This window comes from Apodemus sylvaticus, chromosome 4, assembly GCF_947179515.1.
Source record: "Apodemus sylvaticus chromosome 4, mApoSyl1.1, whole genome shotgun sequence".
Classification (NCBI taxonomy): domain Eukaryota; kingdom Metazoa; phylum Chordata; class Mammalia; order Rodentia; family Muridae; genus Apodemus; species Apodemus sylvaticus.
Genome location: NC_067475.1, coordinates 20,596,590 through 20,614,904, shown reverse-complemented (window position 1 = coordinate 20,614,904; position 18,315 = coordinate 20,596,590). Strand labels below are relative to the sequence as shown.

Sequence of the window (18,315 nt, the reverse complement as noted above, 5' to 3'; positions counted from 1 at the left end):
ACTCTTAACCCTTAGTAACCTTTTCCTAACAGCGTTCCAGGGACCACTTCCATAAAGACATATTCAGTGCTCATGGCCTTTGTGGCTGATTACTTCTCTGTGATCTTCCTATGATGGATAAAGATGTGTTGGATCCACTTCTGTGTTTTTATACAATGTATACAAGTTTAATTCTCGTATAAAACTGCAAAGAACCTAAAAATATAGAGATGAAGTTGTTTCCTCTCCAACAGCAACATTATCATTATGTGGATATGTACTGGCAAGAAGAGGAGTCACAAGAACAGAAACCATCATGATGTCCCAGAGGCTGCACATAGTGATGCCTGTGACTGCCATTTTAATTACAGGATAGAAGCATTCTAATTTTTTTGTAATCTCTTGATTACTCTGGGGTTTAATTTCCTAGTCCAGATAAATGGCTATGTTGAATTGTAAGCAATTGTATTTCTTAAATTACAAGAAATTGCTTTGTACTTTTTATCTTAGTCTAAATTGCCTGTAACACTTGATTAACAACATTTAAAATGCAAAGAAACAATGGGACCCAATCATAGTATGTACCAATCACAAATAACTAATGAAGACACACTATAAATAGATGTATTCTATAGGTATTTAATACAGATGCAAATCTCTTGCTACTTATATCATAATTTCAATATCTGAAAATTCAATGAGAACATTGTTATTAGAAAGGCCCATACACAAATAACAAAAGCATTTTAAAAGAAGAGTCAAGACCAAAGATAAAGCAATGAGACCTAGACCAGCAGCTATCTGGCTTTAAAAAAAAAAATTGGAGCCCTTTTTTCTTTCTCTATAAAATAAAGGGATGCTTCTGGTTATCTTCAATTAGTAAATAAGTAAATAAATAAATACTTCTTAATTTTTTTTCATGTCACAGCAGAATGTCAACAGACCAGTAACTGCAGATGTAGCTTAGAGTCTCAACTTCCCATGCTAGTAAGCAGTATACATGACAACACTGTGACACTTGAGATTTTAGAAAGCTGAGCCAGGAACGTGATTTGGGAGCTCCAGCTGGTACTTTACCTGTCAACTGTCTGCTCCTGAGTTTCATGGCTCCATAAATTGAATTGCCCAAAGCTCATGGAGTGGGCTTATCAATCCACAGAAATACATATCTAATCATCATTTCTTCTGAACTTGTTTCATATCCCCTTTTTCATTACTGTCATTTTGGGCTTATAAATGTATATCTATTAAGAGAAATTAGGGAAACACAGAAAAGGTCAAAGAAGAAAATTAATTTGACCCTGTCATCTACTAATAGTGTTTTTAAAATTAATATGATACCACTAGTATTTTGTATGGATAGATAGTACATTAAAAAACCAAATGTTATTTTATTTAATGTACAATGTTAAACATCTAGGGTTTTTATAAGATAACCACTTGCATTGCCATTTTAATGACATACGTGAAAATATAAAATTTAACATTTTCCTATTTTTTAACATCATAGGTTCTCCTAATTATCACACATTTTAAAATTACAAAAATACCTTGTTCGTGTTTGTAAATATAGACATATTTGTTTACTGATGAGTGAGTAAATTTCCTAGAAACTATAATTTGTAGCAAATCATTTGAATGTGAGCAGTCTGTGTTGCTTCCATTGCTAACTTATTTCTTTACCTTTGGAGGCAAATGCATACACTCGTTCCATAGTATTTTGAATACCAGCAAATAATTTATGTTTAAAATTGTTTCATTAAAGAGAGTACATGAATATTATATTCATTATTGAGCTTTTTTGAAATCATGCTATTTTCTAGAGGGGATATCTAGAAATGAATAGTGTGAGTAGTGTGGGATTCTGGTTTTATAGTGATATACCTTCCATCATATAACACAATTAGCCTTCTACTCAAGATGTCTCATATGTACTGACACCTCCATCACACATCATGATTCACCTTCTGCAAAAGATGTCACATATACAAAGATGTCACATATCTACTGGCCAACCTATCACATACCATGATTAGCCTTTCTGTACAAGATTAGTATCCATTTCAAATGTGCCAATCAGTTGGTACACCCGAATGCCAATTTGTTTTAAAACTCAAATGCTATGAGATTTAATTCTATAATTGGTTTCACATGTAGGTGTATGAAACTGGATAAAATTCCTTGAAAAGCTGTGGAGCTTGCAAATGCTGAAGAAAAATAATTAAGCATTTGTTTTTTAAAGGAGTCAGTGTGATTCTATTCAGTTCTCATGCTTCAGCTCACACGCCATCAGGATGTAAACATTTATTATGTGAGATAAACTGTCAAAAGTAATTTGGAATTTAACTAGGTAAAGGGATATATATATATGTGTGTGTGTGTGTTTGTGTGTGTGTGTGTGTGTATACATACATATATATACATATATATATAAACAATGTTAGCCAAGGAAAAAGAACATCACCTTTTTTATTTTTTGTAAGTGAGTTACTTATAGAAAATAATTGTGTATATCTCTATTTACATCCTCATCTATCCTCTGGCAAAAGTGTGAACTGCTCTATCCGGGGCCTCCTCTAGCACTGAAATCTTGCTCTTTTTATGGTTACATGGGGTATGACTCTGGTCTGTGTGCCTTGTGTGATTTGTATATGTTGGACATTCCCACATGTCTAACCCACTCTTTGTGGTTTGTCTCCTTTAGTTAATGGTGGCTGGTCCACCTGGACAGAGTGGTCTGTGTGTAACAGCCGCTGTGGGCGAGGATATCAGAAACGCACAAGGACCTGCACCAACCCAGCCCCACTCAATGGCGGGGCCTTCTGTGAGGGCCAGAGTGTGCAGAAAATAGCGTGCACTACATTATGTCCAGGTAAATAAAGGATCCTCCTCTTCCAAAGTTCTTCTACAATTCTGGAAATATGTACTAGAAGTATATACAGACCCCTAACCTAGACTGAGACCATGTGTGCTAACCATTATTTAAATTCATTTTACATTCAGTATTTGCCTTGCTGAGAAGTCAGATTCCTCCCAGAGTTCTTAACTTTACCATCTAAACATGCAGCATGCCATAAGAGGCCAAGCAGTATTAATGCAATCCTATGTTTCCAGGTAAACCGCTAGAGGCAAGATTGTACATCCTTTAATTCAAATGATTTGAACAGCATTGAAAAGCACATAAAGTTAGAAATAATGGTCTTAGATCTTCAGAAATCCATGAAAATTAATAGGACCTGAAACTTAGAAAATGTTTTATACTGGAATATTTGATGTGTGGTGTCAGTTTCTAGACAGTGTCAAATAAAACATTTGGAAAAAATTAAAAGAAAGGCTAAGCTTCGTGACACATGAGATAACAGATCTGGAAAATATAGCACAGCCAGCTCTTTCTTATCTGTGTGTCTTGGTCATCTGTCTTATAAATTATTTGCAGTGGTTCCTAAACCAAGATTGTGTCCCTTTGCCTTTTGGATCATCAAGTAGTATTTCATATTTCTATCAGCTCTTGACTCAAGGTAAATTTGAGTTAATAGTTACCCAGATCCAAACCAAATCCCAAACTTATTAAAGTGCCTAGTCATATAACATATCCAGAAGTTAAGCTAAAGCTGTTTTTTAAATAGTCCATAAATTCATTGTACTCAAGGTTAGGATTTGTGTTATCAATATCAGTGTTTGAGTACACAGCCTCCTTGGCACTCTTTTGTTTGTCGAACTTTTTACTGTTCATGCTTTAATAGAACATCCTTTAGAAGTGGGAGGAAAGAAAAATGTTATCTACAGGTTATATTTTCAAATATTGATTCCAGGTAACAAAATGGTTTCCTGCACTGAACCACTGAGGGCTCTTATTTATGGAACACATTTGGACATGAGGGTGAACTTAGAAGTTCAGATTTTCCCATATACTGTCCTTTATTTCACATAGGTTCTGACTCCTATAATTCAGAGTCCATTGACCACTTTGAGATGAAAGAATAATATAGGTACACACATACACACACACACACAGAGAGAGAGAGAGACACACACACATACGCATGCATTCATATGTGCCAGTACTTTAAATAACAAGCACATAATTGCTGATCTGAGGCAAAGCAAGTATTGCTTTGGGTAACTGGGAGTTTGATGTATAGCTGATTATGTATTATGGAAACAGTAATGTGTTTCTAAATTTTGAACATGGGCACGTTTCTACCCTACTATACATTATGACTAGTATATTTAATTAATAATAAGAAAGATTTGCCAAATACTGTATGCTACTAAAAATCTGTATTTTTTTTTTAGAATTCAGATTTGAGAAGTTTAAATGTTCAATAAATGATGCTTGGCATTATTTTGTGTGAAGTCCTAGCTAATCATAATTATATACATATTTCAAGGAAAATTCAAACACTTTTTAAACTTGGTTTAACAGTTTAATACTATTTATTTGGTATACTTTCAAGATAGAGATATCTCAGCTTATTATTACTTAGCTTTCTTATGATTAATCTACCAAAGTTAGAATGAAATTGAGTCAATTCTATATTACTGCCAAATTAGAAATTTACTTAAATATTATTTCAGTGTGAATAGAACTGTGTACACCACCAGATAATAGAATGGAATAATCAAATAAACTGCAAATAATACTGTCTTTATAAGAATGAATAACAAAGGCTGCAGCCAAACAAAGGGACCTAGATAAAGAAAAGAAAACAAAGAGTATAGAGATCAAGAGACAGGGGAGGAGGAAGAGAGGAGGAGGAGGGACTGGATGAGTTTGTTCACCACTACATATCCTTTGCTTCCAATTCTCATACATGTTTACTTTTACTGCTTACATGACACTATAAATGAAGAAATCTTAGATCAAAAGGGAAACCCTCTAATAATCAATATAGTATCCAGAAGCCTCTCCTTTAGTGAATAAAGGGGAAGTGTGATAACTTGATCACATAGCTCCAGATATCCCAGTATGCCTCCCCTGACCGATTGGAGGGAAAAAAATGCATGGAACTCCCATAGGCAGAGCATGCATCATTGCTAGATGCTAAAGTGAATGCCAGGCTTCTCACAGGCATACCCTCTTCTATTCTTGTTGATATGTTGGAATTGAGCTGTGCTTCTTTTACCCATTAAGTCCTGCAACTTCTGACTGCATGCTGCCTTCTTTCATGGCAGTGGATGGTAGGTGGACTTCGTGGAGCAAATGGTCAACCTGCGGGACTGAATGCACCCACTGGCGCAGGAGAGAGTGTACAGCACCAGCCCCCAAGAACGGGGGTAAGGACTGTGATGGCTTGGTCCTCCAATCCAAGAACTGCACTGATGGGCTGTGCATGCAGGGTAAGTCAAACTGAAGAAACACAGGCATTGAGTGAGGGGACAGAGACCAAGATCATTTGGATATCTTGAAGGGATATTAGTAATTGAGAATGTTGAACAATAAAATTGTAATGATACAGCTCTATTTAGCTTTCTTTCATAGTCGTTAAGAACTAATTTCTTGGGAACTGGAATGAATAATAGCTGTATAATTCACAACTGTGACACACAGTATTACTTTGAGACATTTCCATGAAGCAGCTGCCATTCTTTCTAGACCAGAGAACCATTAACTCACTTGTATTACCTTGCACATAAGGATGCCTTAAACTCCTCATAGAATCAAAGCATGTCATCAAGAAAGTGAGCTATTTATTTGTAATTCATGCCTGGCAGTGAACCAACATCTTTGAAATATAAACTATACAAGGACAGTAAATGTTTCTGCAGGTAGGTTTATGAACCTACAGTAAATCTGTAGTAGGAACATCTTCACGACCTCTTGAAACTGCTGGGTCCCTGTTAAAAATTACATCATGGGATTAATTTATCTTATTCGAAGAGAATATTTTTGATAAAATATTTGTAATGAGTGCAGAAGGTGACTCAGGTGCTATGGAAGATGCAATAAGCTATATTCTCTATTTTTCATGTCTTATGCATAGAATTTTTTTTTTGTATCTGTGAAAGGGGAGCTTGCTTTAAATACTTGCAAATTCCCAACCATTTGTTAAAGAGCTCTAAGAATTTATCCACTCTGCTCCTGACCATGAAATACAAAGCATAGAATTGTCCAGGCAGATGGATTAAACAATGGGCTGTTGTGAATGTGAACTAGTGGTGGCCAAATGTTTACATTCCTCATACTCGTGCAAGTGTAATGAGATGTATTCACGAAGGATATTTGTATTTGTTGTTTAAGAAAGAATGCGTATTTTGTTTTCACCGTACATATGCAACTTTGTTTATTTTTCAGAGTCTATATATACACAAGGACCTTTAAAAAAACCTTACTTAAAGTGTAAACACATAATCATTTTGCTCAGATCGAATGAAAATTCAGGAGCCTCTCAATTGGGCTTCACAAATATTGCCACACTGCTAAGCTTCTGATAGTTATGGATGAGTAGCATGCCACAAAGATAAAAATAAAGGGAAGACAGCTGATTTCTTAGTTGTCTGTCTAGAGATACAGGCTTCATACACAGACAAGAGTTTTAGTTGAAGATAGCAACACGAATATATCACTTTCATTATTTCATATTCTTCTTTAGTATGAAGAATATGAATTTCACATTTTTCTTTAGTATGTCAATCTGATTGTCATAATTGAGAAGTACAAATATTCATCCTGTCTCAATACAATAAAACAGTATTGAGTACTGTATTACCTTTTCTTACCTCTACTCCATGTATTTAAAATTCCAGCCAACATAGATGTCAGTGAATATAGTGCTACATTAAGCTGGGACATTGGACCTTTCTTATACAAAATACTTTCTAATTTATGGCAGTTGTTAAATACACACCATTCAAACTAAGACCTCATACCAGCAGTGCCTCAATATCTAGACCATCTCTTGTCATCATAATGGAATTTCTCCTTATGATTAGATATTTGCCAGTGATAATGGATTACAGTGTGCTTGTAAGTAGGAAAGATGATTTGGGACACAGGTGGTATTTTTGCTTTGTTTGTTTGTTTATGTGTTGTCTTGCTGGTTTTCAATCAAGTCTCTAGTGGGACAAAAGCATTTTGGAGTTTGGATTAAGGTCATTCAGGTAAAAAGTGATCCTTTTCTGCTGCTGTGATTTCCTATGCTAGCAGTTACTACCCAGTCAATAAACTCTCTCATCTGTCCTCTTAGATCTACTCTGGTCTAGCCAAGAATTGTAGCCTATACTACTATTGATTTCCTGGGGGATAAAACAACAAAAGAGATATTGCTTTGCAGTATAATTACAGTATTTTACAGTGTTAACCTCTAAGCTTAAAATTTCTGGTGAAGTATTGCTACCAAAGTTTTGCAAAGAAATAATATTACCCTTGGTTGGAAAACAAAAGCCTACTTAGTGACAAAACTAAGAAGCCCAGAGGAGAGACAATGTTCATGTTAAGAAAAAGGAAAGAACTAGAACAAAAAGCCACAGAGTTGTTATTGCCAATGAAGAATTTATCATCTAATATGCATTTGCTTTGAGGTAATTCATATCTTAAATGTGCTAAGTTATTTAGTATAAATAATATTATCTCAGCACAAACCTGGTCTACTCAATGTTAAACCAGGTATAAAATAAAACAATTGAATGTACAAATAATTCTAATAATTCTGTTATAAATTTTGATATGCTATTGTATAAAAGAAGCTCTGTGTTTCTCATGTATCTTAGTAGGATTTAAGAGTTTCATAGAATCCATACTGTATTTTTTCTCAATAAGATAAACTGGCATTTAAGAGCTATGAAAGATGAAACTAATAGAAAATGCTGTTTTCCATATTTAGTCATTATTTTCCTCAAAGCCACCAAATTCCAACACATGCATTCCTTTACCACACAAATATAAGCACCTGTGATTCAAAGCATGTAGACTATAAACTAAAATGTTACAGTTTTAAATACCAAAATACATAGAGAGACAGAGAAAAAGACAGAGACTGACTGACAGACACTGAGACAGAGAGACAGAGAAAGACAGAGACAGAGACAGAAAGAGACAGTGAGACGGAAAGAAGGGAGGAAAATCTATACATGCCAGGAAGGCAATTATAAGGCAAAGGGAGAAGAGGCTATTAGAGATGCAAGAATAGTGAAGAGACAAAGTGGACATGATTGGAGTCTTAGAGTACATGGGAGTTAGAATTTGGCTTGGGGTCAGAGGTTTTGTGAAAGAAGTGGACTGAGATTTGGAACAAGGAGTAAGAATAAAACTGGAATTCATTAATTGTTGCCAAGGATAAAAAACAACTAGAATATTTTTACCCACTATTCCAAGGAATAGTGGGTAAAAATATATATAGTGTGGAGCTTAAGATATTCTGCAATGAGCAAACACCAGAGAGATATCCTGGGATTCACTTCTGAGGAAGCATAGCAGACAGCAAGTTGCTAAATAGGTTCCTTCTGCAATCTCAGTGTATTGGTCTGTGATGAAAGGAGGCCATTCCAGAAATCACATGAAATAATGAAGTTTAACATCTCCCTAAGTAACGTAACCCAGTCTCAAAAGATCAATCATGGTATGCACTCATTGATAAGCAAATATTAGCCTAGAAACTTGGAATACCCAAGACATAATCCACATATCAAATGATGTTCATGAAGAGTGGAGGAGTGGCCCCTGGTCCTGGAAAGGCTCAGTGCAGCAGTGTAGGGGAATACCAGAACAGGGAAGTGGGAAGAGGTGGATGGGGGAACAGGGGGAGGGAAGAGGGCTTTTGGGACTTTCAGGGAGTGGGGAGCCAGGAAAGGGGAAATCATTTGAAATGTAAATAAAAAATATATCGAATAAAAAAAAACTCTCAAGATTAACTGTAAGGGACAACCTCCAACAAAACAAACAAGTAAATATAATCACAGGAACTCAGGACAACCTATTTACTGTATTTAAAATATAATATAAAAGTATAAAGTAACTATTTCACAATGAAAGAATAGAATCTTGTTATAAGAATGGGTGCATTTCGAGGAATCAAATGGAATGTTGAAAGAATGAAACACAATGATTGAAATTTAAACCTCCATAGAAGAGTAATAATCAAATTAGGTCTAGCTGTAGATAGAGTGAAGAGAAAATCAAGAGACAGATCTAATAGAAGTGAAGGAAACAGATGAAATAAAAGTAGGTTCTGTGAGTAATAGTGAGGCCACTGGACATTAACAGGAGCATTTATCAATCGAGAAAGCAACAATGAAAGAGCTTGTCAGACAAATAGGCAACAAAGTATTCATTTATTTCTCATAAAACTCACTATGTAAACAACAAAATCTAAACTTAGTGTTGAGGCTATCAAAGAATCATTGAGGGCCAACTGAAATTAAAGGGAAAATAAATGATATTAATATAAAATATAAGAAGCTAGAACTAAGATAGAATTTCAAAATTCCATTTTTTTTTATTCTGGACAAAAATAGCAATGCTTTTCACAGCTGAGTTTATTGACACAAGTGATCAAGATATAATGGTAAGACTCTACAAATGTATGAATTGAATATATAAACTCAAGGTTAAATGTTTAAGAGTACAAAAGCAAAAAAGGCCAAAGTATATACAAAGAATAATAAGGAAGATGACAGAAAGAAATGTGCATATTTCAAGAACTACAATATAAGTGAATTAAACTCCCTTTGTCAATAGAACTTTAAAACATATAGAAATCTAGCTTTATATTTTTGATGAGTTCAATGCTTAAATCATACTGAGAAAGATTAAAAATTAAGGCACAGAACTTATCTATTTTAAATTGCTCATTAATATATTTGGCTATCTATTTTGACCATTCTCTATTTAGTTCTATTTTTATTATCCCTAAGTACATATTAGTTACTATCCATACTTCTAATTTATACAGGTAATTTGCTTGGATACTATATGTTTAAAATGTTTAATTTCCCTTTGAAGTAATTTTCTATTGTTTACCAAGCTTTTGATGGTTTCATAAGACATCTTAGTGAAGAGACTATGTCTCAGTTATTAACATTGGCAATAGAGGAAAATATTCAGTGTTGACTTCTAACCTCTGCAAATAGACACACGTACATATCACACACATGGATGCATCTCTTGTTCTCGCTCTCTCTCTGTCTCTTTCTCTCTCACACACACATAAACACACACATACACAGTTTTGAGGATCAGTTATAAAATTATCTAATATTTTGAAGAAATGATTATGATAAACATTAAAGCATTTATAGTAGAAACTTTTGTTTTACTAGTAGAAATCCAAAACTTCATAATTATATCAGGAAAAATTTAAATTATAATATTCTGTAATTCACCAATCTTAATTTAATGAATATATGTCAAGGAATTAATGTAAACTACATATATATGTATACATCACATACATCTATAAACTTTATTTGTCTCTATTTTTTATTATTATAAAGCCCTTTTAAAATTCGTTGAGCATTTCTTTTTGTTGTTGTTGTTTTTGCTTTTGTTTTTCAAGACAGGGTTTCTCTGTGTATCCCTGGCTGTCCTGGAACTCACCCAGGCTGGCCTCAAACTCAGAAATCCACCTTCCTCTGCCTCCCAAGAGCTGAGATTACAGGCATGCACCACCACTGCCTGGCTGAGCATTTCTTGTCTATACAAAATATCCTGATCTTTCCTCCCCCTAACTCCTCCCAAGTCCTCCCTACAGCTCCCCTCAGCACTTCACTCCCAACTTTATGTGAGTGTGTATGTGTGTAAAGCCATTGAATCCAGTTAATTCTACTCATACATGTATGTGAAATCATCCACTGTGGCATCCTACCAATGGCCACAAAACAAAGAAATAGCTCTCACTTCCCCAGCAGCCAGGAACTGCCAAGAGCTCTTCAAGTGGGGATGGGATCTCCAGATCACCTATTAGATGCTGGACAGTTGCACTGGTTTGATTGTGTGTAGGTCCTCTTTAGGTAATACCACAGCCAATATGAGCTCACGTACACAGAAGCCATGCCATGACCGGCAGACAGCACTGCCCCCTACCCTCTATCTCTTACATTTCTTAGAATCCAGGCAGCTAAAAATACATGTCTCCCCAAAGCTGAGCACCCACAGTCCTAAAGAAAAAATTAAACCATAGTGGTTAAGAAATCCATAAGGATGCACACACTAAAATATTTTTTGTAATCCAAACCCAGAAAAGCAGGTTTTTGATTTATATATGCATTTTTCTATAGCTATATAAAAAAGTGAGCTTAGGAAAAGATTCTTGCAAATTATTCTATTCCTGGGTTTATGGGATTATTGGTATGTTTTCTATTTCTTATATGATTTCTGTTCTGCACATTCATTTTATACTTGGTCTGCCATTACATTTCTAGTTATAAGCAACATTTCAGAAAGAAATGTTAAAGGAAGAATAATATCCTAGCATGATCTGACACTGGGTCCTCTGAGTCTGACATGTAGCAATATTGATGGTTTATCTTGAGATCTTGGTTATGTTGATTCAAATTAGATTATTAATAACAGTATTTAATAAGATGCTGGAGAAAGGTCTAGCTATAGAAAGATGAGTTTGGCAAGAAATACTAAAAGCTAGTAAATCATGTAGTTTAAAGACATGGAGATTTGGAATTGAATTATGGTTTTCCAATATTTCCCAGTTGCCTGTCATGCTCATATCACCCAGTGCTTGCAAACACCCTTATTCTTAGAATGTTGATCTATCGGAGTCATTGTGCAATGCTGAGATATGACATCTATGCAACAAGATCCAAATATTTAAGATAGTGCCAATGCTCCACTAAATTTAAGCAATCCACATATATCTGTTCACTTTCAGATCCCACACACACATACACCACAGAGAGAGAGAGAGAGAGAGAGAGAGAGAGAGAGAGAAACAGAGAGACAGAGAGACAGAGAGACAGAGAGAGAGAGTCAGAGATAGAGACAGAGAGAGTCAGAGAAAAGACAGACAGACAGAGAGAGAGAGAGAGAGAGAGAGGTGGGCATAGACTTACTGACCTAAAACAAAACAAGCAGCTCCCGCTTAGAGACAACACATTGTTCCCTTCAAACCAAAACATTGAGAGATAAGTGTGATTGTCCTAAAATATACTAGTAAGGTAATTGAAGGCATCTGAGTCTCTAAATAACCTCCAAAGAAATTGGACTTATTGTAGGCACGCTGTTACTCTTGTAAAAGAATGAAATCATTTCAAACACTGGAGTATTTTAGTGCATTGACCAGCATGGAATTGTATCAAACAACAAAAGTTGCAAAGATAGGATGTTTCATATTGAAAATAAGAAAAGCATATATCTAGCTGTTGTGATAAGATATGGAAATATAAAGTTCACAACACATTTCAATGTTTTTATGTAATAATGTCTATTCAGAAGGCAGTACTATAGGGACTCCCGCACTGATTTTCTATTAAAATACTTCAGCTTCTTTATTACCTGAACATTATATAAAGGAATCTACTCCCTGTATTTGAAATAGGATTACATGAGATGACTTGATGACACAGAGCAGCAGAGAAAGAAACATAAGGACACACACAGACAGAACAAAATAATAACAGAGCCCATAAGAAATCCTTTAAAAATGCTAAACCTACGAATAGGCTTGTTTTATGTTGAATACATTGGTATTCTTAAGAGTGTGTAATGTATTATGATAGTTTTATTCATGTTTATCTTCCTTTAGAAAATAGTTATCCAAAGAATAAATATAGTCTGGTTTTAAATGTGGACTACTGGGTTAAATTGGTATATTCCTGTGATTTTTATCTTTTAATCCCATTTAAATTTGAACTTCCATATGGATATATGTAAGAGAACAAATGTGACCTTGGAATTCCTTCTTGCTGAAGAGAGTTTATACTATAGACAAATTATAAGTTGCAGTTGCCAAGCGAGAACTGCTGAGAACAGTCTGCATTAGTGAACCCCCTGACTCTAGGAAATTAAAATGTTATGTATTGTGCAAATTTAGCACTTTCTATGCATTAAAACATTTGCATGTCACACTGCTCGGCTTTTCCATAGGTTCTCACCAGAGGAAGTAGCAGAACTCTCTGCATGTAAATTTCAGTGTGGATGCGCTGCATACTGGGCTCCTGCAACACCAGGTGCTCATAATATAGGGAAATCATTTACCTAACAAATCACCATGCCCAGGCTACAGAATGATGTGTTTATAACTGCCTGCGGTGGGCACTTGCCAAGGTGCTAGTCACTTTGATGCAAAATTCTTGTCAACACAGCAGTTTGGGAGAAAGCATAGCTCTGAGTGTTAGACAGTGAGCTTTTTCTTTTTTAATCTGAACTTAAAAGTTGATCTCATAGCTGGGTTTCTACAGTTCTTGATACTCGCAGTGTCCCAGATGGCAAATAAATATTCTGCCCATGAACTTCCTGCCCAACACAGTCCTCGATAGTCTCCGGCATAATCAGTGTGGTCTGGCTTTCTACATTCTGGTAAAACATTTTCCTGCTTTTGAAAGCAAGGATGTGGTCAGAAACTTTAGGCCACAGAAACCTGATGTGCACCTATGGAGCCCAAAGAGGTTAGTGTGAGGAGACAAAAGCAAGAGTTTTCACCTCTGGTGGCCTCCATGGGAGATCAGAAAAAATAGGCTGAGAAAAAAATGCCACTATACAGGCAGACAAAAATGGGTTTAGTGTCAGGGTGCTAAATTGACTTTTATTTGGGCATAAAAAAGTCATCAGATTGACTGATACTCTTTAGGATTCAATCACCTCAGTTCAAGATTCCAGGCTGTTTTACTCTTTCTGTCTACAGTCTTTGTTATGATGGAGTCAGGACAAGTGTTACCAGCACTGAATTTATGAATGTTTTATTCTTCTTCTAAAACATTGGTGTCTTTGGATTGTCTAGCATAAAAGCACTTGGGCATCTAACACATACATAAGCTTGCTCCTGGTGAACTGAGATGAATTTCAGGCAATTATGCTGCATCCACCATGAGTCCTGAGATAAGACATTTTTCCTGCTGGGCTGTTAATCATCTGCTGCCTGTTCTCAGAACATGTGCGGGCAACTGTTACAAACAAGGTCACAAGCCAACTTAGTGTGGCATGGCCAGTGTCCCCTACAAGATGGAGCAACAGAGAGTCACAGCTAACTCAGCTGCCTGCCATCCATAAGAAAATGCTCCTCTCCAGTTGGGTTGTCATGTCTTCAATTTTACATATTCTGCTGCTTGGATTTGTATAAGCCCCATCAATAATGAACCCTCAGAAGAGTAGGTGGGGTATAGTAAAAGACCTTGTGTGTTTTTAACAAACCTGACCTTTGACATCATTAGTGCTCTGATGGGTTTATAAAATAAACCCTGACTTGGGAGGAGAAAAAAAAAAGAACCTGGGCCTGTTTACCTTTGAGTCACTCTTGAGACTTAACAAGAAAATTTGCATCAGAAGAAATGTGATTGAGATGCGAACATCTAACTTGTTAGGTTGCTGTGCAATCACTGGCAAACAGACCAGGCAGCCAGGTCAAGGAAAGGGGCAAGTCTACCTGGGGCAGATTCTTCTTCTTCTTCTTTTTTTTTATTCGATATAGTTTTTATTTACATTTCAAATGATTTCCCCTTTTCTGGCTCCCCACTCCCTGAAAGTCCCATAAGCCCTCTTCCCTCCCCCTATTCCCCCATCCAACCCTTCCTACTTTCCTGTTCTGGTATTCCCCTATGCTGCTGCACTGAGTCTTTCCAGAACCAGGGGCCACTCCTCCATTCTTCTTGGACATCAATTAATATGTGGATTATGTCTTGGGTATTCAAAGTTTCTAGGCTAATATACACTTATCAGTGAGTGCATACCATGATTGATCTTTTGAGACTGGGTTACCTCACTTAGTATGATGTTCTCCAGATCCATCCATTTGTCTAAGAATTTCATGAATTCATTGTTTCTAATGGCTGAATAGTACTCCATTGTGTAAATATACCACATTTTTTGTAAGCATTCCTCCGTTGAGGGACACCTGGGTTCTTTCCAGCTTCTGGCTATTACAAACAGGGCTGCTATGAACATAATTGAGCATGTGTCCTTATTGTACGCCGGGAAATCCTCTAGGTATATGCCCAGGAGTGGTATAGCAGGGTCCTCCAGAAGTGTCATGCCCAGATTTCTGAGGAACCGCCAGACTGACTTCCAAAGTGGTTGTACCATCTTGCAATCCCACCAGCAGTGCTCACCCATCCATGACTCCCTCACAGTGGCACATGCCTGTGGTCCCAGGGCTGGGGAGATGGAGACATGAGGATTCCTAAGGCTTGGTGTCTGAATTAGTGACCTCCATGTTATGAATAGAATTCTGCTACCTGTACTTAAGGGTAGGTATCCCTAGCTTAATTGCCTTTACCAAAAAAGATCAGAACATCTCCATTTTGACTAGCTTGGTTCCACATATAGAGTCTTAATTCCTACAGCATCTAAATTCATATTTTCCATTTAAGTTTGTCCAGAGACTTATTTCCATGGTGACTATAAATCTTGTCATGTTGACAATCAAAATTAGCCATTACAATAATTTTAGTATGAAAAGATTACTTATAGCCTAAAAGTCGTTAATATCAATGACTGTTTTAGTCATAAAGTTAAGATTATTTTTCACTGCATCTAATATTCATACATCATTGAAAGCAAACCCCTTTTTGAAAACCTAGAAACATAAAAATAGTTGCTCTTGGTGGAGAAAGTAGAAATTCTAGCCCTGTTCCTGATAATGCCCAAATGAACCCCTCCCCTACACACACACACACACCAAATAGGCTATGTTCAGGCAGATAACTATAAAGATCTCAAGTATTGGACATACTCTAAAAGATTATGTGTTGTTACTGAAATTTAAAACCAAAGTAATATCTCTTTCCATGTTAAGATAGTAAGACATAGGCCTTGGTTTTCATAACAGCTGGACATCAGTTGGAAAATATCAGCACAAATGTGAAAAGGACACCCTGGGATTAGGCAAGGAAAAAAATAAGACCTCAACATGGTTGAGAAGAATGGCTGGAACCATTTCATTTGTTTGAATTTAAACTTGGATGCTATTGGAATTATCATTTCTAGCCTCTGGGACCCAGTTTCCTTGACTGGACAAGTTTGGACAACGTGATCTCTTGAAATGATGGTTTGGACAATTCTGAGATGCTTTTGAAGCCAGAAGAGCATCTTACAAATTGTTCAAGAGGCCTGCTCTTGTTTTCAAGTTGTTTGTAACTTTCTTGAAAAATGTTCTCCAGGATGAGGGCCAACAAGAGGACCTAAGGGGCAGCCTGCAGATGAGACCAGCCTGTTGACCTGAGTCTGATACCCAATCGACAGTGGGAGAAAGAATTGTCACCTGAATGTTGTTCCTGGCCCTCCACACATATGCTAGGTGCCTAAGTACCAACACTTACACATACACATAAGTGCATATAATAATAATTTTTCTCCATTATGAATTCTTCCATTCCTATACAAATTCGGAAAACTTCCTCTCTAAAAAGTAAATTTTCCTTAAGAATAGAAAGTTGTTTATTCTCCTGTTATCCTGCCCTTGAATTGGCTCTATATAGGCCCAAATGCTAAGGCTACTTCATCCTGCTCCGGTCTTCCTGCCTGTGACAGCGAAAATATCAATCCAAGAGATATAAGTTTGAGGTTATGGAGGGTGTAGTGGCTATTCCTGGTTGTCAACTTGACTATATCTGGAATGAACTACAATCTAGAATTGGAAGGCTCACCAATGATCCTAATCTGGAGGCTCAGAGATATAAGTTTCTGACCTGGATCTTGGCATGGAGATCTTGAAGCATAGTGGCTATGAATTTCAGAACATTAAGACAAGGAGATCTCCCAGTTTAAGATCATCTGGAATTAAAGGCATGGAGGCACACGCCTTTAATCTGGGCCACACCCTCTGCTGGAGACCTACAGCCTTTAATCTGGGCTACACTCTCTGCTGGAGATATATAAGGACATTGAAAGAAGGAAGATTTACTCATTCTTCCTTGCCTGCTTGCCTCGTGGGACTGAGAAACTGCTAGATCCTTAAACTTCCATCCACAGTTGCTGCTGCCCATTTTTGGGTAGTTGGACTATAGACTGTAAGTCATCGACAAATTCCCTAACTATATAGAGACTGTCCATACATTCTGTGACTCTAGAAAACCCAAACTAATGTTTGTCTCATTAAGTGTCTTTGGACCTCAATTACTAAATGCCAAAACAAGCCCCCAGATGTTATGAGAAGCTAAAGAACAGAAGCCAGCACTTCTGCCCCATTCCGAATCCCTTGATGAGAAAAAGAGCATCTCGGTTGAGAAACCAGGCCAGTGTCAGTTTTGACTCTGCTCCTGGTAGCTTGCTCCTGAAACATATCCCTGTGTGGTTGCCAGAAGCCACAAAGGCTGAGCACAAACCCCTTTCAACAGGGACAGTAAAAGAGTATATAGTACTTAAAAGAGGGCATTGCCCGTGGCTTCTCAGAGAAACTGGGCTCCTTGGCTCAGCAGTAAACAGGGAGCTGAAATCCAGGCAAGTGTTCTGAGGTCACTCATTAACTAGGCCACTGTACAGGAAACAGTCTTAGAACCCAGCACGTCAGCAGAGCTTAACCCTGTGCTTCATAATGATATTGACAGTGATTGCTTGTCATTTATTGATTGATTATAAGTAAGTACTTTGTAAATCAGAGTTCTCCTTTCTACAGCTATGGAAGCAAGTATCTATAGTCCTCTACACAAATCAGAAAGGTGGCATTTGGGGAACAGTTCATTTGGCCAGCCTCTCCCAGCTTAGGAAATGGTAGAGCCAGGATTCTAACAGAAGTCCACCACGCTGACAATCAAGTCCATGAACTCAAGTTCACTACACCTTGGCCCGCATCCCTGGTGTTCTTTCATTTGGCTTTCCTTTAAGTCTCAGAGAAGTTAAATGAAAACCCCCAGACAGGAACTAGTTTCCAAATTGACTATAAAGCTATCATTTTGTACTGTGTTGTGCTGGGCATGCTATCCTTCATCATTGCGGGGACTGCACCCAGCAGGGCTACCTCGTTAACTGAAGAAAATGTGCCCTGTTGTCACGGTAGAGACAAATCAGATAGAGAAACATGAAAACAAGCTCCAGGAAGTGTGTTCCCTCCGTTACGGGACGGAGTAGTCATTCCTTCTCTGATTCCAGCCACCTCAGCAGTGTCTCCCTTCTTCAGCATAGTTGCAGAATTGTTTAGAAAGGGATGGAAGAGGTTTTACAGAGTTGTCTCCAAAAATCCATTATCAGTTCTTCCCTAAAATAGCAAACTGGGGCATTGAGCACGCTTAATGTTG

At 36.9% G+C, this 18,315-nt stretch overlaps 1 protein-coding gene across 1 annotated transcript in view; it reads left to right on the top strand.

Annotated features, from left to right (window-relative positions):
* Unc5c (unc-5 netrin receptor C) overlaps positions 1-18,315 on the top strand; it is a 197,347-nt gene that overhangs the window by 132,408 nt on the left and 46,624 nt on the right. The window contains exons 6-7 of the mRNA XM_052178827.1: positions 2,684-2,851; positions 5,155-5,319. Of these exons, the coding sequence (XP_052034787.1) occupies positions 2,684-2,851; positions 5,155-5,319 (333 nt within the window). The remainder of the gene's footprint in view (positions 1-2,683; positions 2,852-5,154; positions 5,320-18,315) is intronic.